We start from the raw sequence: 16779 nt of genomic DNA, 5'->3' as shown, positions 1-16779 counted from the left end.
GGGAAACATCAGTGGCAATCAGCTCCTCAACTGCCTTGGAAGCCTTGACAAACACAAATTTTGATTCTTCCCAAGAACATGGGACTGTCCGTACTTCTGTTGCTATAGACTCATCTAAGAGTCCCAAGTCCAAGCAATCATAGCTTTTAGAAAGCGACATGAAGGTAGCATCTAAGCATCTAAGACAGGCAACCAAGTCATCCCTTGTGTTCTCCACTAAGTCCAAGGCCACAGTCAAAATCAATCGTCACTCATAAGAGGGTATAAGGCTGGCAAGTGGTTGGGGTTTAACTAAACTAGAGGGTTCAGTAGCAGCTGATGGTGGCCACTTTGGTTGTTCATGAGCTTGCGGTTGGGCCTTTTGTATAGTAGACTGGGTTGTGGCTGTTGATGGTGCATTGCTACATTCGGGTGACGTTCCATGAGCTGTAGTACTAGTCATGGCATATGTATGGGAGGCAAGCTATGGTTTGGGTCGATAGACTCGCTTAGTTTTCATTGGGTTTTGTGTTGGTGATTTGGAAGGCTTTGAATCCAGAGGCTTTTACAGCCTTGGCCTTGGATGTGGCATGTGGGTTTGTGTAGTCAAGTCTGAGAGCGACATTTGATTTGTGCCTTGGACCATTTTGGCCTTAGGAATCCATATCTAGGTGTTACCCTCGTAATAGCCTTGTGCTTGTAATAGGGTCTTGGGGACCCATCGTGGCTTGACCATACATCGATGTCTATAGTTGTGTCTTGGCCTCCTAGGGCGCAAGGTGGGGTTCTTAGCCTTGGGGGGTTGTGGGCGTCTGCCCCTAGGTGGCGGTTATTGCTGTTTAGGCATCCATTGAAGCTTTGGCTCATGGGCTTTAGCTTGGACTTCAGTGATTTACTGGTCTTGAGGCTTGGTAGGTTGTGACAAAGCACCACCCTCCTCCTTAGACTTGGTGGTAGGCTTCTCCATCAGTGGCTTTGCGGACTTGGAAGGAGCTACGCAGCCCTTGTTGAAAGTTATAACCATGCAGATGTTGCCCATGCCTAGGTGAATACGTTGCAACTTGTAGTCGACATTACAACAAGCTTTATTCTGAAAGGTTTGTCCTAACACTGACTCCGTTGACTGCATCTTTAGTGTTGGGCAACACATAGACATACTTTTAGACTTGATAGAAATGACAGCCTTGCACTTTCCCAAGAGTGTGTATGATCGGTCCCCATATAGGCTGAGTTTAGCGTTGGTGGGTTGTAATTGTAGTCTGCTAATTTGGGTCCAATGATCATGAGTTAAGACATTAAAGTCAACTCCCTCACATTGATCAATGCATTGAGGGTGCATGTGTACTTAGCAGTGACCGTTATGCTTAGGTAGGATGGTTCTACATCGTCCTCATCCTCGTCATCCATGTCAGTGATGGTGGCTACTCGTACATTGACAGGGGACTCTAGCATTGGGGGCTCATGCAGTGGGTGCATGGGAGGGTAGCACTTCTTTATGCAGCTTCCATTGAAGAAGCCTATGCCCTCACCTTCCAGGGTTTTGAGTTCCACATTGCCAGTTCGGCTAATGCCCAAACTCTGAAAGGTCCTAACCTCCTAAACTTCATTTTCTATTTATGGCCCTTGACTAAGTATAGCACTACTAAGTTGCCCTGTTCAAAGTCTCACTGCTTGAGATGCTTGTCAAAACAGCTTTTGAGTCAGGCCTTCGCATACTAGCTCATGGGTGGCTAGAAGCTGAGTTTCTGATAAGCGTTCAAGCTCAACTAGGTGTTTCGTCCATGCCTCCTTCCCATCCCATCTCTCTTGAAGGGCTATCCACAAGCTAGGAATGAAGAATTCTAAGGGTAGAATTACCTTAGTTCCATAGGTCAACCTAAAGGGATTTTGATTCACAACTGTTTTAACCTATGCGGTAGGCCCACAAGGCCGCCATCAACTTGTTATCCCAGTCACTGCGCGAAGCAGAGACTACCTTGGTCAACACGTTCACCAAGATTTTATTTGTGGATTCAGCTTGGTCGCTTGCCTAGCGTAATAAGGTGAAGATTTTTGATGGATGAATAGGAAGGTGGAGAGGAGATGAGCTATCACTTTGTTGATAAAGTGTGTGCCTTGGTCACTAACAAGCTCAATGGGGCAGCTGAATTGTGAGATCAGTTGCTCCCATAAGAACTTGGTAGTGGTCCTCACCTCATTTTTTTCTCGTAGCTCATTCTTTTTCCCATTTTGTTAGATAATCGGTGGTAACAATTATATAATTGGCTTGTGAATACTGTGCGCCGCAGGACTAATGGGTCCAATGAAGTCAATTTCCCATTTCTCAAAGGGTTTTCGTGCAATTATTGGGGTTAGCCCCATGTGATCCTTACAAATAGGGTAATAAGGTGAAGATTTTCGACGGATGAATAGGAAGGTGGAGAGGAGATGAGCTATCACTTTGTTGATAAAGTGTGTGCCTTGGTCACTAACAAGTTCAATGGGGTAGCCGAATCATGAGATCACTTGCTCCCATAAGAACTTGGCAGTGGTCCTCACGTCATTTTTTTCTCATAGCTCATGCTTCTTCCCATTTCGTTAGATAATCGGTGGTGACAATGATATACTTGGCTTGTGAATACCGTGCGCCGTAGGAGTAATGGGTCCGATGAAGTCAATTTCCCATTTCTCAAAGGGTTTTCATGCAATGATTGGGGTTAGCTCCATGTGATCCTATAGGGTAATAATGTTTTGGTCCACCTAAGGAATTTGTGTGTGACTTTGGGATAAATTTTTTGAATAAAGTGATTGAGGCTTTGATGGAAGGTCTGAAAATTAAACATAAAAATACACGTCTTATAACCCCCAAGCTAATGGACAAGTAGAGGGTACCAATAAGTAGCTTCTGGGGATTTTATCCAAGATTGTATCTGAAGGTAAGCAGTGATTGGGATAAGAAGTTGTATGTGGTTGTTTGGGCTTATAATATGACATTTAAAAGAGCTAGACACCATACCTCTTTTAAATTATTATATTGAGAAGAGTGTGTTTTACCTTTAAAAATTAAGCTATCCACAGTAAGATTTGCTCTAAACCATTCTTTGGGAGAAGAGGAGGCTTATAAGAAAGGTTCATTTCACTTGCACATCTTGATGAGATTTTATTACAAGCCTTGTTACATTAGGAAGTAGGGAAGACACTGAGATAAAAATGCTTCATGACCTTCAAACTAAGAAGTATAAATTTGCTAAGGGTCAACTGGTTTTATATTATGATGCCCATTGTGAGCTTTTCCCTGGCAAGTTGGAATCCAAATGGGATGGTATTTATAAATTTACTTGTATAGGAAAGAATGGCTCTACAACACTTTTAGCGTATTTGTGAGGGATAGAGTTCAAAATTAAAGTAAATTTCAATAAATTGAAGCCCTATTATGTATAGGGTCTGATGTCGGACTTGGTATTTTTGTAGGTATTTCAAGGTCCAATTTAAACTTGCAGAGATTATTAAGACTGGTGGATGGGAAAAGTCATTCCTTATCTTGAGCATCCATATTTAGAGCAATATTACCACTAAGGAAAAGTGATTTGATGGAGTAAGGGTTATCACATTACTAAGTGGTAAGATGGATCTTTTACATGGGATAGTTAAGTCTATTGCAACCACTGTCGTCATAGGGTTCTTACTAGCGTCCCTATCAAGTTCAATGAGGAAAGAGAGATTGTACCTATCTTACACCCTCTCTCTTGGTTAGACTTTGATTATCATAAGGATGAGTAGGTTGATTGCCATGGCAGGTTATATCAATGAAGTCTTGGTTTACACATTGTATTTTGATGGAGCTTCTCAAGGACTTGCTAAAGCATGAGAGTGTAGGGGTTATCATTAAAGACCCTCATCATCAAGTGATTTTAAAAATGAAGGTGTACTTAGGCATTGCTTTTATGAATAACATGGTGGAATATAAGACCTTGCTTATGGGGTTGAATCTAGCTAGAGGTGGTATTCACCGATTATTGGTGAAAGGCGACTCACAATTAGTGATAAACCAATTGAATGGGACTTATAGTATGAGAGATGCCATTCTATGGATGTACCATCGTGCAACCTTGGATGCCCTTGAGATCTTTGAGGCAAGGACTCGCTAGCTCATTTCTCGATAGTGTAATCACTTTGGAAACTCTTTGCCTAATTATTCCTTTGTTGAAGATGTTTTTCTTAATTGTGGTCCTGAGAGATTTTTATAATTACCTCTTGATGTTAGTGCAAGGATACTGTGGGGACTACTTTTGACATGCTTGTTTTGGTCGCTAATGTTTAGTATGGGTTATGAGGCCATGTATAATTGACCATCTTTCTATTCTGTCATGGATGCATAGGATCATTCAACGGCATATTCGTAGGACACCCCTTGCTATTTATGGAGGGTGGTTCACTGATAATTTGATGTATTTATTTTAGGGCCTAAATGGCCATCACCTTGGTCTAGTTTTGTGCTTTAGTATGGTTTATGTGGGGGACTAAGAGTTTGTTTTTAGTAGTAGTATGTTGAATGGTGTGCTTTAATGGTTAATTTCATTAGGCGAAGAGGGCTATTTGTTTTGCAGAGAAAATGGTTTGATTTCATTAGGCCAAGAGGGCCATTTGTTTGTTTAGTGCGGGTGCGGTTAATGGTTTTTTGTTTTAGTATTGCACTAAACATATTTGAGGAAGCACTTGGAGAGAGCCTCTTACTACCAAAGGCTTCTTATGGCCAAGTCTAGGTGATGTCCTTCCTTTACAGCCTCTTTTCCTCTATGCTTTATGTGTATATGTACTTAGGGAATTTTTTCTATTCTGGTGGATTGGCATTGAAGCCATGAAGTCCCAAGATTAGGTTAGGTATGTTTAGGGAGGTTTGAGCAGTTGTCCACCTCCTGTAATGACATTGTCGGGCACTCTAGGAGCTATTTTTGAGAGTAGTCCTATATTTGTGCAAGCAATCTAAATATAAACTGTAGGGGGTGTGAGGCTAAAATGGAAAGGCATTTGATTAAGTTGTTGATTTCTTTGCATATCTTAGCATATAGGCCATGGTTTATATAAGTTTAAGAGATTCAGTAGTAGCACTGGTTAGCGCGGTGCTATTCCTTAGTAATGTAGCATGATGCTAGTAGAAAGAAATCATGAAAAGATTATTTGTGTACTTCACGTTGGCTAGTTTCTAGTCAAGTTGTTAGAGCTTAGAATGCCATACACTATGTATATGCAATCTCAATATGGTATCATAAGATAAATTCCTGGATACATTGCAATAGTATGTCTAGGTGATGAGACGAACATTAAGAGTGTAAGATTCCCCTTTGTTGTAGGGTAGTTCAATATCTTAGAAATTTTGATTAAGTAACGAATATATATAGTCTCCTAGGTCATTATGTTTTATATTATGAAAGGACTTTGTTACATTCATATTCTATTGTAAGACATCACATCTTGGGGCCAATCCTCGGGGTGTAGGAGAGTCATAAGAGCTACAACATTCTGCTAGGGCCAATCCTCGGGGTGTAGGAGAGCAGTAGGAGCCATAACATTTGCTAGAGGAGCTATTTGTGTATGTGAATCGAGGTGTTGATCATCTGTATATTTGGGTACTCCCTTTTGTGGGAGTTGGGAAGGGAAAATGGTTGGATTGCAATTGATACAAATGGGTGATTTATTGATAGTAGTGTATAGTATTCAGATGCTCATGGCGACGAGGCTATGAGGATGGTTTGGTGAGCATAGGAGGCCCATCAACAACTAGAGCCCTAGAGCCAGTGCTCAGGGGGTTCACTATATATATATTCTCTATATAACGTGCGTTCATGGCCTATTTATAAATATCCTAATATGTGAATTTTTCTTCAATAAAACACAACCCTTTCCTATTCAATCTGTAAGTAACCCCTTTATATGACACCCTTCTGTATGTAAAAAATGTATAAAAATGGTGTTTTAAAAACCCCTTATTTTGAACTCACGTTATATATACATATATTCATGAGTGACCCCCCCCCCCCGAGAGCCAGTGTCAGGCCTACTCTAGATCCCGATCGGGATCCCATTCTAAGGGTGTACCATTATATAGCCTTGGACATCCTTGAGATCTTCGAAGGCAATGACTTACCAAAGTAATTTCCTGTCAATAGAATCACTTTGCATACTCTAGCTAATTATGCCTTTGTTGAAGATATCTTTTTCAACTGTGGTCCTGAGAGGCTTTTACAATTGTATGCTAACATTAGCCCAGGGCTACTATGGGGATTACTTGTTGCTAACATGTCCTGTTTTGACTACCGATGGTTAGTATGGGTTATGAGCTAGGTAGTGATCGACCATCTTTCTATTCTTTCATGGACACATTGGATCGTTCAATGGCATGTTTTTCAGACTCCCCTTGCCATTTATGTAGGGAGCTTAGCTCACAATTTGATGCATTTAGTGTAGGGTTTGAGTGGCCCATCCCCTTGGTCTAGTTTTATACTTTAGTAGGATTCATATAGAGACCAAGCATTTGCTTTCAACAATAGGTTGCTCAATGTTGTGCTTTATGGATTAAGAGATGATTTTAAGAGTGAATTTAAAGCGCAAAATTGGACCGAGAGCGTTAAAAGTGGTGGTTTTGGTGAATAATGTATCAATCTCACAAATGGGGGAGCTGGAGTTTTTCTAGGTGCATTTCGACACCGAAAATCCAACATAAGTGTTTGTTTGCGATCAGAGTCCGTTTGACCCCCCATTTAATGGCCACAAGGTTTGTTGTTATAAAACAATTATATGATTCAGAAGCCAGAAATAGCATCCCAAAGGCTAAGTTAGTAGTTTTCAATGCCAAGAACACATGTATGTTTTCATATTTCAATTCCCAGTTTGTTTTGGCCTCCGATTTTAAGCAAACCACTTATCAGTAGTGTGAACGCGGAAAAATGAATCAATTATTTGCTAATTAGTGATTAAGAAGGGGCATAACTCAAAGTTTTCATGAGAGGGGAGTGGGGGAATTTTTCAGCACTCCCCTTCAATCCCCATGAAATAGAGTTTTGTAGCCAATTAAATCAAGAGGAATAGGCTTGGCCATGACTTCCTATAAAATTTCACTCTATTTTTTAAGAGAATGATGCATATATTTGAAATACCTATACTATGAAGATGTGTAAAAAGGGGTTCTAACCCTTGAAATAAGAAAATAAAGAGAATGAACAAATTCAAAAGAGCTGATGTTCATTGTCTTACGAAGACCTAGTAGGTTCTCGAGGATGAGTCATTGATGCCTTATTTTCTTGGGGGTGGCATCTAGCCGAAAAGAAAATAAGGAGGGTTGGAGCGAAAACAAAAGTGAGCGGGAATAAAAAGAAAAATTTTGTGTTGCCTCGCAAGAGCTTAGCAGGTTCTCGGGTATCAGAGGACAGATGCCTTGTTCTCTTTAGGTCGCAGTACGCTTAGTTCCCTCCTTTTTACACATCCGAGTACAAAATAATAAAGAATAGAGATTGAGACAAAATAAAAATTTATATAAATGAGACATACTATAGAAGTACTTGCCTAGCAGGAGTTTTTGGTCTAGTTATCCTAAGACAGGTAGGCGGGCCAAACCATCACTTAAAGGATGTCTTCTTTGATAGTTCTTTTAGTTGGTTTGTGTTGGAGCCGTTGATAAGGAACTGGCTTTTGATATCTTTGTCAGATTGTGATTGGCCTATCCCTCGTGGAATTTATGCCTTGATTTTGTCAAGGGGTAGAATGAGAGCTGTGTTGTTATGTTGTGTATCTTTATTTGAAGTAGCTTGATGCTCTTTATGGTTTGTGTATGTGTAGATCAATTCATAGGTTCGATGGGTTGAGTCACCCTATCCCGAATACGAAATGAGGAGCTCTATAAAGCCCTAGCTAGTAACTCAAGTCTACAAAGGGACATGCTAGGAGGGGTCTTTAAAGAAGTAATATGTGTGGATGACTGGTTGAAGGAAATAAGCTCAAAAGCCATTCAACTAGCAAGTGCCACTTCTAACTTCTAGCCATGGTGAGAGAACTATTGTTTGCAAACATAAAACTAGAATTGGCTAAGCTCGAAGAGGCAATCAGAAGACCTATGTGGCCTCATGTACAATGCATCCATTATGGGGAAAACCACCTTCTAGCCGAATGCCTTGACCCTAGGCCATGCACTTGCACAAACTATGGTAGGTAATTCTATCTCGACACGTTATAAAGTAGCTACTTGATCCAAAAGTCAAAATAGTGTCTAAAAGAGGCCGAAATAGTAGAAGATGACACCAGAAACGTGCGTCTCTTTCCAAATTTCAAATTTGAGGTTGTTTGCCCCTTCGATTTTAGCCCAAACCAGTTGCACATAGTGTGAATACATGGGAGGTGGACTAGATAAGTGACTAATTAGTCATTAGGAAGCTTAAGAGAATAAAAACTCTCAAAATTTCAACCATCAGAGGGGGGGGGGGGAAGGGGATGTAAATTTTTTGGTGCATATTCATTTTAGGGGAAATTTGATTTTTGTAATTGTATCAGTCAAGACCCTCTTGGGCATGAGATGCACTAATTCTTTGCTCTCCATTGCATCTGAAATCCAAAAAATTGATGCATTCTTTGAAGTGATCTAAATGTAGTCTTTCCCTCTCCTCTTCTCTCTCACCATAATTGTTGTTCACGTGGGTTGAGAGGATGAGGGGCAATGGGTGTTGGTTTGTGACAAGATGCAAGGAATGGAGCAAGTGAGCGTGAAGGTGGTTGGAGCCGTTGTGTGGAGCATCAGTGAGAGCATTTTACACATCTTTGAAATCATGAAAAATCAAGTAGTTTTCTTGCAGTAAGTCATGATTTTTAAAGAAAACTCAATTCTATTATTGTTTTCATCATGAAATCGAGTTGCATATGAGTTGAAATTTCATATGGAAGTGACATTGTTGTGGTTAAGGTCTACAAGTGCAAAATTTCAAAATGTGTGGCTGTCAGAATGCAGAAAATTAATTATCTAATACACACAAACATAAAATTGAGAAATATGATGGTGATTGATAAAATTGGTGAAAGTAATGGTGCATGTGGGGCAAAATAATGCATGTTGGTTGCCATGGCTATGTTTCTTTTTTTATGACAAAAAAGTGTAAAATTATTAGCATTTATATAAAAAATAATTGAGAATAATAATAATAATAGAAAAAAAAGAAGAAAATAGAATTTGAATCTAGAAAAATGAAAAAAATTAGTAGAGAATGTTCAGATATGGTGGATTGTAAAGCATGAGGTTAGCCTCAATCTACACCCATTTATGTGTTAAAGTGCCTGTTTAGGGGGTGAATCTATGGAAAAATGACACATAATTTAAAGAACACTCCACATAATGGATGAATGTCAAAGGACATGATTGAAATGTCAAGTTTTTATATTTAAAAAATGAATGATCACACATTGAAGTGTAGCATTTAGGTTTCATTGAATATCTAAAGGAGAAGAGGCATGGGATAGCCCAGTTCTGTTTCCTCATCACACCATTGTGTTAGAGAAAAGCATGAAAAGATTGGCTTTGTACGACACATGGTTGGTTGTTATACAAAGATTGTTTGAGCATGCTAGGACATTCCACATTGCATATGCATTAAACATGGTATCAATGATCAACTCCTGGATGCATGGTACTTGTCTTCCGCATTATTTGCCCACGATTGAGTGAAAGAGGTTTCCCTTGTTGTACATTAGATCAGTTGTCTAGGGTAGTTGTGTGAGGAAATAAATCTATCTCCTAGATCATGTAGAATCAAAAGAGGAGGTTATATTTCATTGTTTTTTATGTGTTAAGATGGCGCATCTTGAGGACAATCCCTAGGGTGTAGGAGAGTCATAGGGGCCATAGCATTCAACTGGTTCCCTCTATATGTGTAAATCGAGGTGAAGTAGTCACCTATCTATGGAAAGCTCCCTATGCTTGGAATTGAGATGGGAAAACTATTGGACTACAGTTTGACACTCATGTCTACAAACATAGTATTTACATAGAGCAGTTCATATTATTATCCAGATGCTCTTGGCCACGAGGCTATGGGGATTGTTTAGTATATGTAGGAGCCCCGGCTAGAGCCTTAGAACCAGTGTTTGAGTCCATTTTCGGTCCTGATAATGATAGAGAATGAAAAAAGTATATACACTCCCCCCCCCCCCCCCCTTCCCCAACAAAAATGTCCAATTCAATTTTTTCTTTGAAGATAGTTGAAAGGTTTGCTTGAGTTATAAGCCTAAATGAATGTACAACAAATAGAAAGTTTATTAATATCAAAGGTAAGATTTTCATGACAAATGACATAGTGCTTGAGAGGGAAATTGAAAAGTGGAGGTGTGTGAGTTTTCGAGATCTAATATGTCATCATGGTTGATTGAGAAAGGTCATAAGAAAGAGGAATTGCAAGGAAGAATATATCTTAACTTCAAATATTAAACCTATTGATTTGCGCAAGTATGATTGATTGAATGAGAAAGGGTGTGTGTGTATTTACACTCCAACAATGCAGGTCCTGGAGCTCTATTTTTATGAAAGAGAGACAGCGTGCACTTTCTCATGACTTTATAAGCCTTGCAACGTCATGGTAGTATAATGACAATTGACCATAGGGCTCCTAAGGTCCCAATAGGCATTCTACAAATATAGCATTGTGCAACTAATAATAAAGCCAAAACTTTGATTCAACAAAGCTAAGTAAACTCTTTAACTTTTTTATTAATATATATCAATAGTTGGTATTACCCTTCTACTAAAGGTGTTGGTATTACCCTTTTGTAATTATCATTGTAATTTTTTCATATAATTCAATAATCATTTGCACATTTAAAAAAACTATATTACTTTTGGATTAATATATCTCTATCTCATTACTTTTAAAGAAAAAAGCCTAACGCCAAAGCTAAGATTCAACAAAGCTAAGCAAACCTTTTGTAGTAGTAGTTTAATAGTATTTTCTCTATAGCTTTGATCATAATTAATACTTGCTATAACTTCTAAGAGCTAACTTAATCTATTTTTAGTAAGTATTTCTTTAAAGCTCTTTCTAAGTTCAAAAGAAGATTCAATGTATAAGTTCCCTCTTTCACACACACACACACACACACACACACACACACACACACACACACACACACACACACACACACACACACACACACACACACACACACACACACACACACACACACACACACACACACACACACACACACACACACACACACACACACACACACACACACACACACACACACACACACACACACACGTGACTAAAGTTAATGTCAATTCTTATTCATCTCTGTAGAGATTGTAGCCTCCATTATTGAGATGTAGCTATTGTTGACACTCTTTAGTGTTTATATTTGCAAGTTAATTGGCTAATGTATGTGTAAATGGAGTTGCCATAGGTAATGACACAGGCTTCCCTAGATTAGTAACTTATCTCTAAACTGCATACTATTATCTTCTTGCAAATTAAACCATGCATGCTTTGAAATTTCATGGTTTTACTAGTAGACTTCATAGGCATTTTTGCCATTGAACTTTCTATAGAACAAGGGTAAAAATTTGCATGTGAATCTTTGAGGCCAAGAACATCAGGTTCGTGATGTAGTATTGTTTGTTGAAGGTGTTCTAAAGCACATACACATTATGTGTAGTGAGGGATTGGCATAGCCCTTGCTTTTTTCTCAATTGGAGAGATTTATACCAACTCTCCATGGTACTTCTTGTATGGTACCCATGTAGATAGATATTATGCCAAGTTTACTGTTTCGGATACTCTAACTAGGGTCAAGGAACATTATTGTGTAGCAGTGTACTCTTCACACTTTTCATCATCATCAAATTGTATCAAAAGTTAGTTTGTTCAATTAGATTCATATTTAAATTGCCTTTGTTTATGAATTTTCTTGCACAATATACATAGGCATTCAAGTTAACTATTCTAATGACCACTTTGTAGGAGTTTTCACATCACCATCAAACAACACATTGTAAAGAAACAAAACTAGTTTAAACAAACACATTAAAAACAAATGCGATGTTAAGCGTTATTGTGCATAGTCCATGGTTATATGATTTATTTTGGAAATTTGTATTCCAATAGAGACATATGTGGACAATGGGGTCATGGCATAGTGGTTTGGGTTTGGGTTAAGTAATAATGGTGCGTGAGCTCAAATCCTTTGTACCACATCCCCAAATGCATAATAAAATATCTATCAATTTGCTTCTAATAGAGATATGTGTGGGACCTATGTAAGGCCAAGTTCAGATGGGTGGATGCAAGAGAAGCTTGTAGGGGTATGTTTCTTGCATGGCAGCATTTGACTAGTGGAAATCTCTCTCTCTCTCTCTCTCTCTCTCTCTCTCTCTCTCTCTCTCTCTCTCTCTCTCTGTGACTCACTTCTCTTTTAAAAATTTACCTCTATCACTCTCTTTGAGTGGTAATGCAGAGCTACATTGATCTTGCTAGTAGTCATGGTGCATGTGCATTGATCATCACCCTACCTTCTTGCCTCTATCATTTGGTGGGAATGTGCAAGTGAAAGATGTTGCAACGAAGCTTTTTGCCTACACCGTGGTCTAAACCCACCCTAAACTCACAAGGGTCATGTTGGGCCTAGCGCTATGAGGATCAATATTAGTTGGGTTCCTGTGAACCCTCTCCCCCAATAATCTGTCGATACAACTCGAGGGCTGGTAGGGTGGCAGGGGGAGCCCTCGATGCAACATGGCTCTTAGATGGGCAATCCCTTTGTAGTCACATCACCTCATTGGTCGAAACTCGATGATGGTCTTCTACTATCGCCAAAGATAAGGTGGCTCAAGTGTCACGATGCCTACTTGGTCCCATGGGTCCGTAGCACAGAAACCCACACAAGTAACATGGCCTGCGGGCGTAACATGGCCTGCGGGCATGCAGCACTGCATCGCGTCTAAAAACACACAGCAGAAGCCAACTCGAAAGATATGCCAAGAAGACGCCATCGCGTCACAGCCTGCACCCTCCATGTCATGTCATATCACAGGCCGTCATGCCTTAGATATCCCTCTTGTGCCCCGTGGCTTGCTCACAGCGCGTGCATAATGTATTGGTCTAACTCACACTTGTGTAACTTGGCGTTTGGAGTCACCGGATCATGTTAGGAAAGAGTTTCGGGTTCAGAAGGATCTACTTTCAACCATTTTGGACCACAATGCCACTGGAGCGCCACAGGTCAATTTTGTCACACGAGCCCGCCCTCCACTACAAGTGGTAGTGGTAGGGACAGCAATAGCAATATTGATGATGATGATGGTTGGAAGAACGTCCCACTGCCCAGTCATAAGGGCAGATTCTGATGCTTTTTTATGACATCGTGTTTTTGGTAAGTGGGTATCGCGATACAGGGACCATGCAGGATATTCATATTGTTGCTGTTGTTGTTGTTTGCAACTTTGCTTCTTCTCTCTTTATATGCAGCTCCATATCTGTCTTTTGCCTTTGCAGCAGCAGCAGCTCCCCTGTATCCGGCCTTTCTACTGCATAATCTCTTTCTTCCATTACTTCTGATCGCTGCTCGCTCGGCCTTACAATGTTCCATTTTGATCAATGCCCTTTCGCCATCGGCGCAGGCGGTCACGAGGAAGATCCCATCCCCGAATCGCCCCACCCCATCCCCCTCCTGACCCCTTACCAGATGGGCCCTTTTCACCTTTCCCACAGGTACAGCTATGTCTACACTGCTACACTAATTCTGCCTGTGGCTTGCTGTTTCCACCGTCTCGTGCATCGGATTATCCATTTCTCACATCCCTTTAACGATTTCATTTCATAATTCGTACAATTCAGCTAAATGCTTCTGTAAAGCCATCTCAAGAAATTCCGTTCCCTTTGCTTTTTAGCTTCTAGTGTTCAACCTCTCTTTTCCCTTGTTTTGTCCTTCTGGTGTGACATCATGAGCTTCTCCTCTTGAGGTATCACATACCCATCTTGAGCTTCTGCTCTGGAGGCATCACATACCAGGCTATGAGTTGTCTTAGTAACCTGCAGCTGCAAAAACCATCATTGGCATCAAAATTTTGAAATTATGCTTTTATGAGACCCTTAGTTTACGAGGCATCACATGTACAATGACGATCATTCCACCATAGCTTCATTTGCCTCCCCTTCTTCATATGATATCATGTATTTGTACAACCAACAAATGGTGCTTCTTACTGCCTTCAACAGGGTGGTCCTTGCTCCACTCACAAGGTGTAGATCATATGGCCATGTGCCTCAGCCACATGCTGCCGTTTACTATGGCCAGCGCACCACGCGTGGAGGGCTTCTCATCTCCGAAGCCACTGGAGTGTCCAACACTGCACAAGGGTAAATTCACCTCTTCTTCCTTAAAGGATGCATTGTTCATCAATGTCAGATTATGTACTGTTTGGGTAACTTCTTACGACGGCTTAAGAGCACAACTGATTCAAATTATTCACATGAAATTTACATACTACAGATCTCATGGTCTTTGGTACCAAAGCGCAAGTCAAAAGTTGCAAGGCTAAACCATCAGCAAATCATTGCTGCAGTTGTATTGCAGAGCATGTTAATAAACATGGCCTTGTTCTTCCATTCACTGGGATTGTTTGGAATATGTTGTGACAGGTATCCTCATACACCTGGAGTTTGGACTGATGAGCAAGTTGAGGCATGGAAGCCCATTGTGCAGGCCGTGCATGAGAAAGGGGGCATCTTCTTTCTTCAAATCTGGCACGTTGGAAGGGTGTCTATTACAGGTATTCTACGCAAGTCCTTGCTGTAACTCCTCTGCAAATAGGCTACTGACTTTTACAGAGCTGGCATCTTTATAACTAGGCTACTACTCTGTAGATAGGCTTCCCTGCCAGAGGTATAATTAAGCTTGTTATACAGGTTGTTGCATCAGGGTTTCATGTTGGTTATTTGGTTGTCTCTTACGTAAATGAAGCCCATAAGGCTCATGTTGGGATTGATGATGTCAAGACAGTTGGTCTGCTCATGTTTTAGCAACCAGGGTCTGCTGACGTGATAGGATGATACCTTGTTTTGCAGATTACCAGCCTGATGGTCAACCCCCAATGTCATCGACAAATAAGAAGTTAAATGGGAAAGGTTTTCTGCCATCAGGCAAAGGGTTTGCAGAGTACTCTCAACCACGTGCATTGAGAACAGATGAGATTCCACAAGTTGTCAATGACTTCCGCCTTGCAGCTAGAAATGCCATGTCTGCAGGTGTGCTAAACCCTTTCCTGCTTCTACCGAATGTTTAGCAATCAGCAGTTATGAGAAATAAAGTCGCAAGTAGTGAATGCAGAGGATCATGTGATTGGAATTTTTGGTGCAAATGCAGTGACAATGACTGTTCTATGCCCTATGTCAGTCTCAAAGACTCTGCATTTTCTCTTTCTTTCCGTCCTTGACAGGTTTTGATGGTGTAGAGATCCATGGCGCCCATGGCTATCTACTTGACCAGTTTATGAAAGACAGTGTCAATGATCGAACAGATCAGTACGGTGGCTCTTTGGAGAACAGGTGCAGATTCCCATTAGAAGTGGTAGAAGCCGTTGCAAAAGAAATTGGTCCTGGGAGGGTAGGCATCCGGCTATCACCTTATGGGTCGCATTCAGATGCTGAAGCTTCAAATCCAGAGGAGTTAGCACTGTACATGGCCAATGCTTTGAACAAGTTCAATATCCTGTATGCTCATTACATAGAACCCAGGGTCAAGACAGGTGGTGTGGAAATTGAGACCCATCAGACTCTGCTACCTGCAAGAAAAGCTTTTAAAGGAACCTTCTTAGTGGCCGGTGGCTACACCCGCGAAAATGGTAATGAAGTAATTCAATCAGGAGGTGCAGACCTGGTGGTCTTTGGACGCTGGTTCTTGGCAAACCCAGATTTGCCCAAAAGATTTAAGGTCGATGCTCCTCTCAACAGATATGTGAGAGACACTTTCTATACACAAGACCCAGTTGTAGGATATATAGATTACCCATTCTTGGAAGACTTGCAGGCAAATCCAAGTCTCTTGGTTAAATGAGTGCCTCTGCTATGCAAATTAATCAAAGTAGTGCCTTATAATGTACAGTCTTTAGGAAAAATTACCAACAATGCCCTTATCTATCGTCTGTGGAAATACCCAAAATAACCCTCGTATCAGGGACCTGTCTGTGAATACGTTCAAACAATAATTGGCTTCATGATTGATTATAATGCAAGACAAAGTACTCTTCAGCCATTAAGATCTCTCTCAATGACATTGTATAGTTCTGCCAATCTTATTCACATGTAATCACACTGTTTGAATACTTGATATCTAATTGAATTTTGTCGGTAGTCGAGTTCTACCATGCCCTAAGCCTAAACCCCCCAACCAACCCCCACCTCTCTCATGAAGAAGTTTAAATTAATGAATTGAAATACTTGCAAAGGGCCTTTTGGTCACTAAGCACACTAAAAGATACATAGAAAATGATGCATGGAGTCAAAAGGCTACAAAAACACAAGGGGTGTGTGTGTGTACGTGCACGTGCATGTGTATGTGTGCATGCATGCACATGTGTGTGTGAGTACACCCCTCTCTCCCTCTGAAAAATAAATGCCTTTGCCCTAGATTCCCAACCCCCTAGAACATAAACTTTTCCCTCTCAAAATCTTAATCCTTGAGTCCTAAAGTGACTCATGGAAAATGAATGTGTGTGTGTGTGTGTGTGTGTGTGTTCATTCGAACAATAGGGTAACGGGTTTCACTATGATACACATATGCATACGCATACAC

General features: G+C 40.5%; 1 protein-coding gene across 1 annotated transcript; it reads left to right on the top strand.

Moving 5' to 3' along the window:
• Positions 1 to 13449: 13449 nt before the first annotated feature.
• Positions 13450 to 16243, top strand: LOC148021036 (putative 12-oxophytodienoate reductase 11). Its single transcript, XM_087698882.1, has 5 exons — positions 13450 to 13697; positions 14205 to 14345; positions 14628 to 14758; positions 15054 to 15233; positions 15425 to 16243. Exons 1-5 carry the CDS (start codon positions 13567 to 13569, stop codon positions 16039 to 16041), a joined length of 1200 nt encoding a protein of 399 aa, XP_087555008.1. The 5' UTR covers positions 13450 to 13566; the 3' UTR covers positions 16042 to 16243.
• The last annotated feature ends 536 nt before the right edge of the window (positions 16244 to 16779 follow it).

This window comes from Lygodium microphyllum, chromosome 18 (genome assembly GCF_053477565.2).
Source record: "Lygodium microphyllum isolate KBCC chromosome 18, Lygodium_microphyllum_v1.1.10, whole genome shotgun sequence".
NCBI lineage: Eukaryota > Viridiplantae > Streptophyta > Polypodiopsida > Schizaeales > Lygodiaceae > Lygodium > Lygodium microphyllum.
The sequence above is the reverse complement of the archived record's forward strand: the minus strand, read 5'-3'. Positions and strand labels throughout refer to the sequence as shown.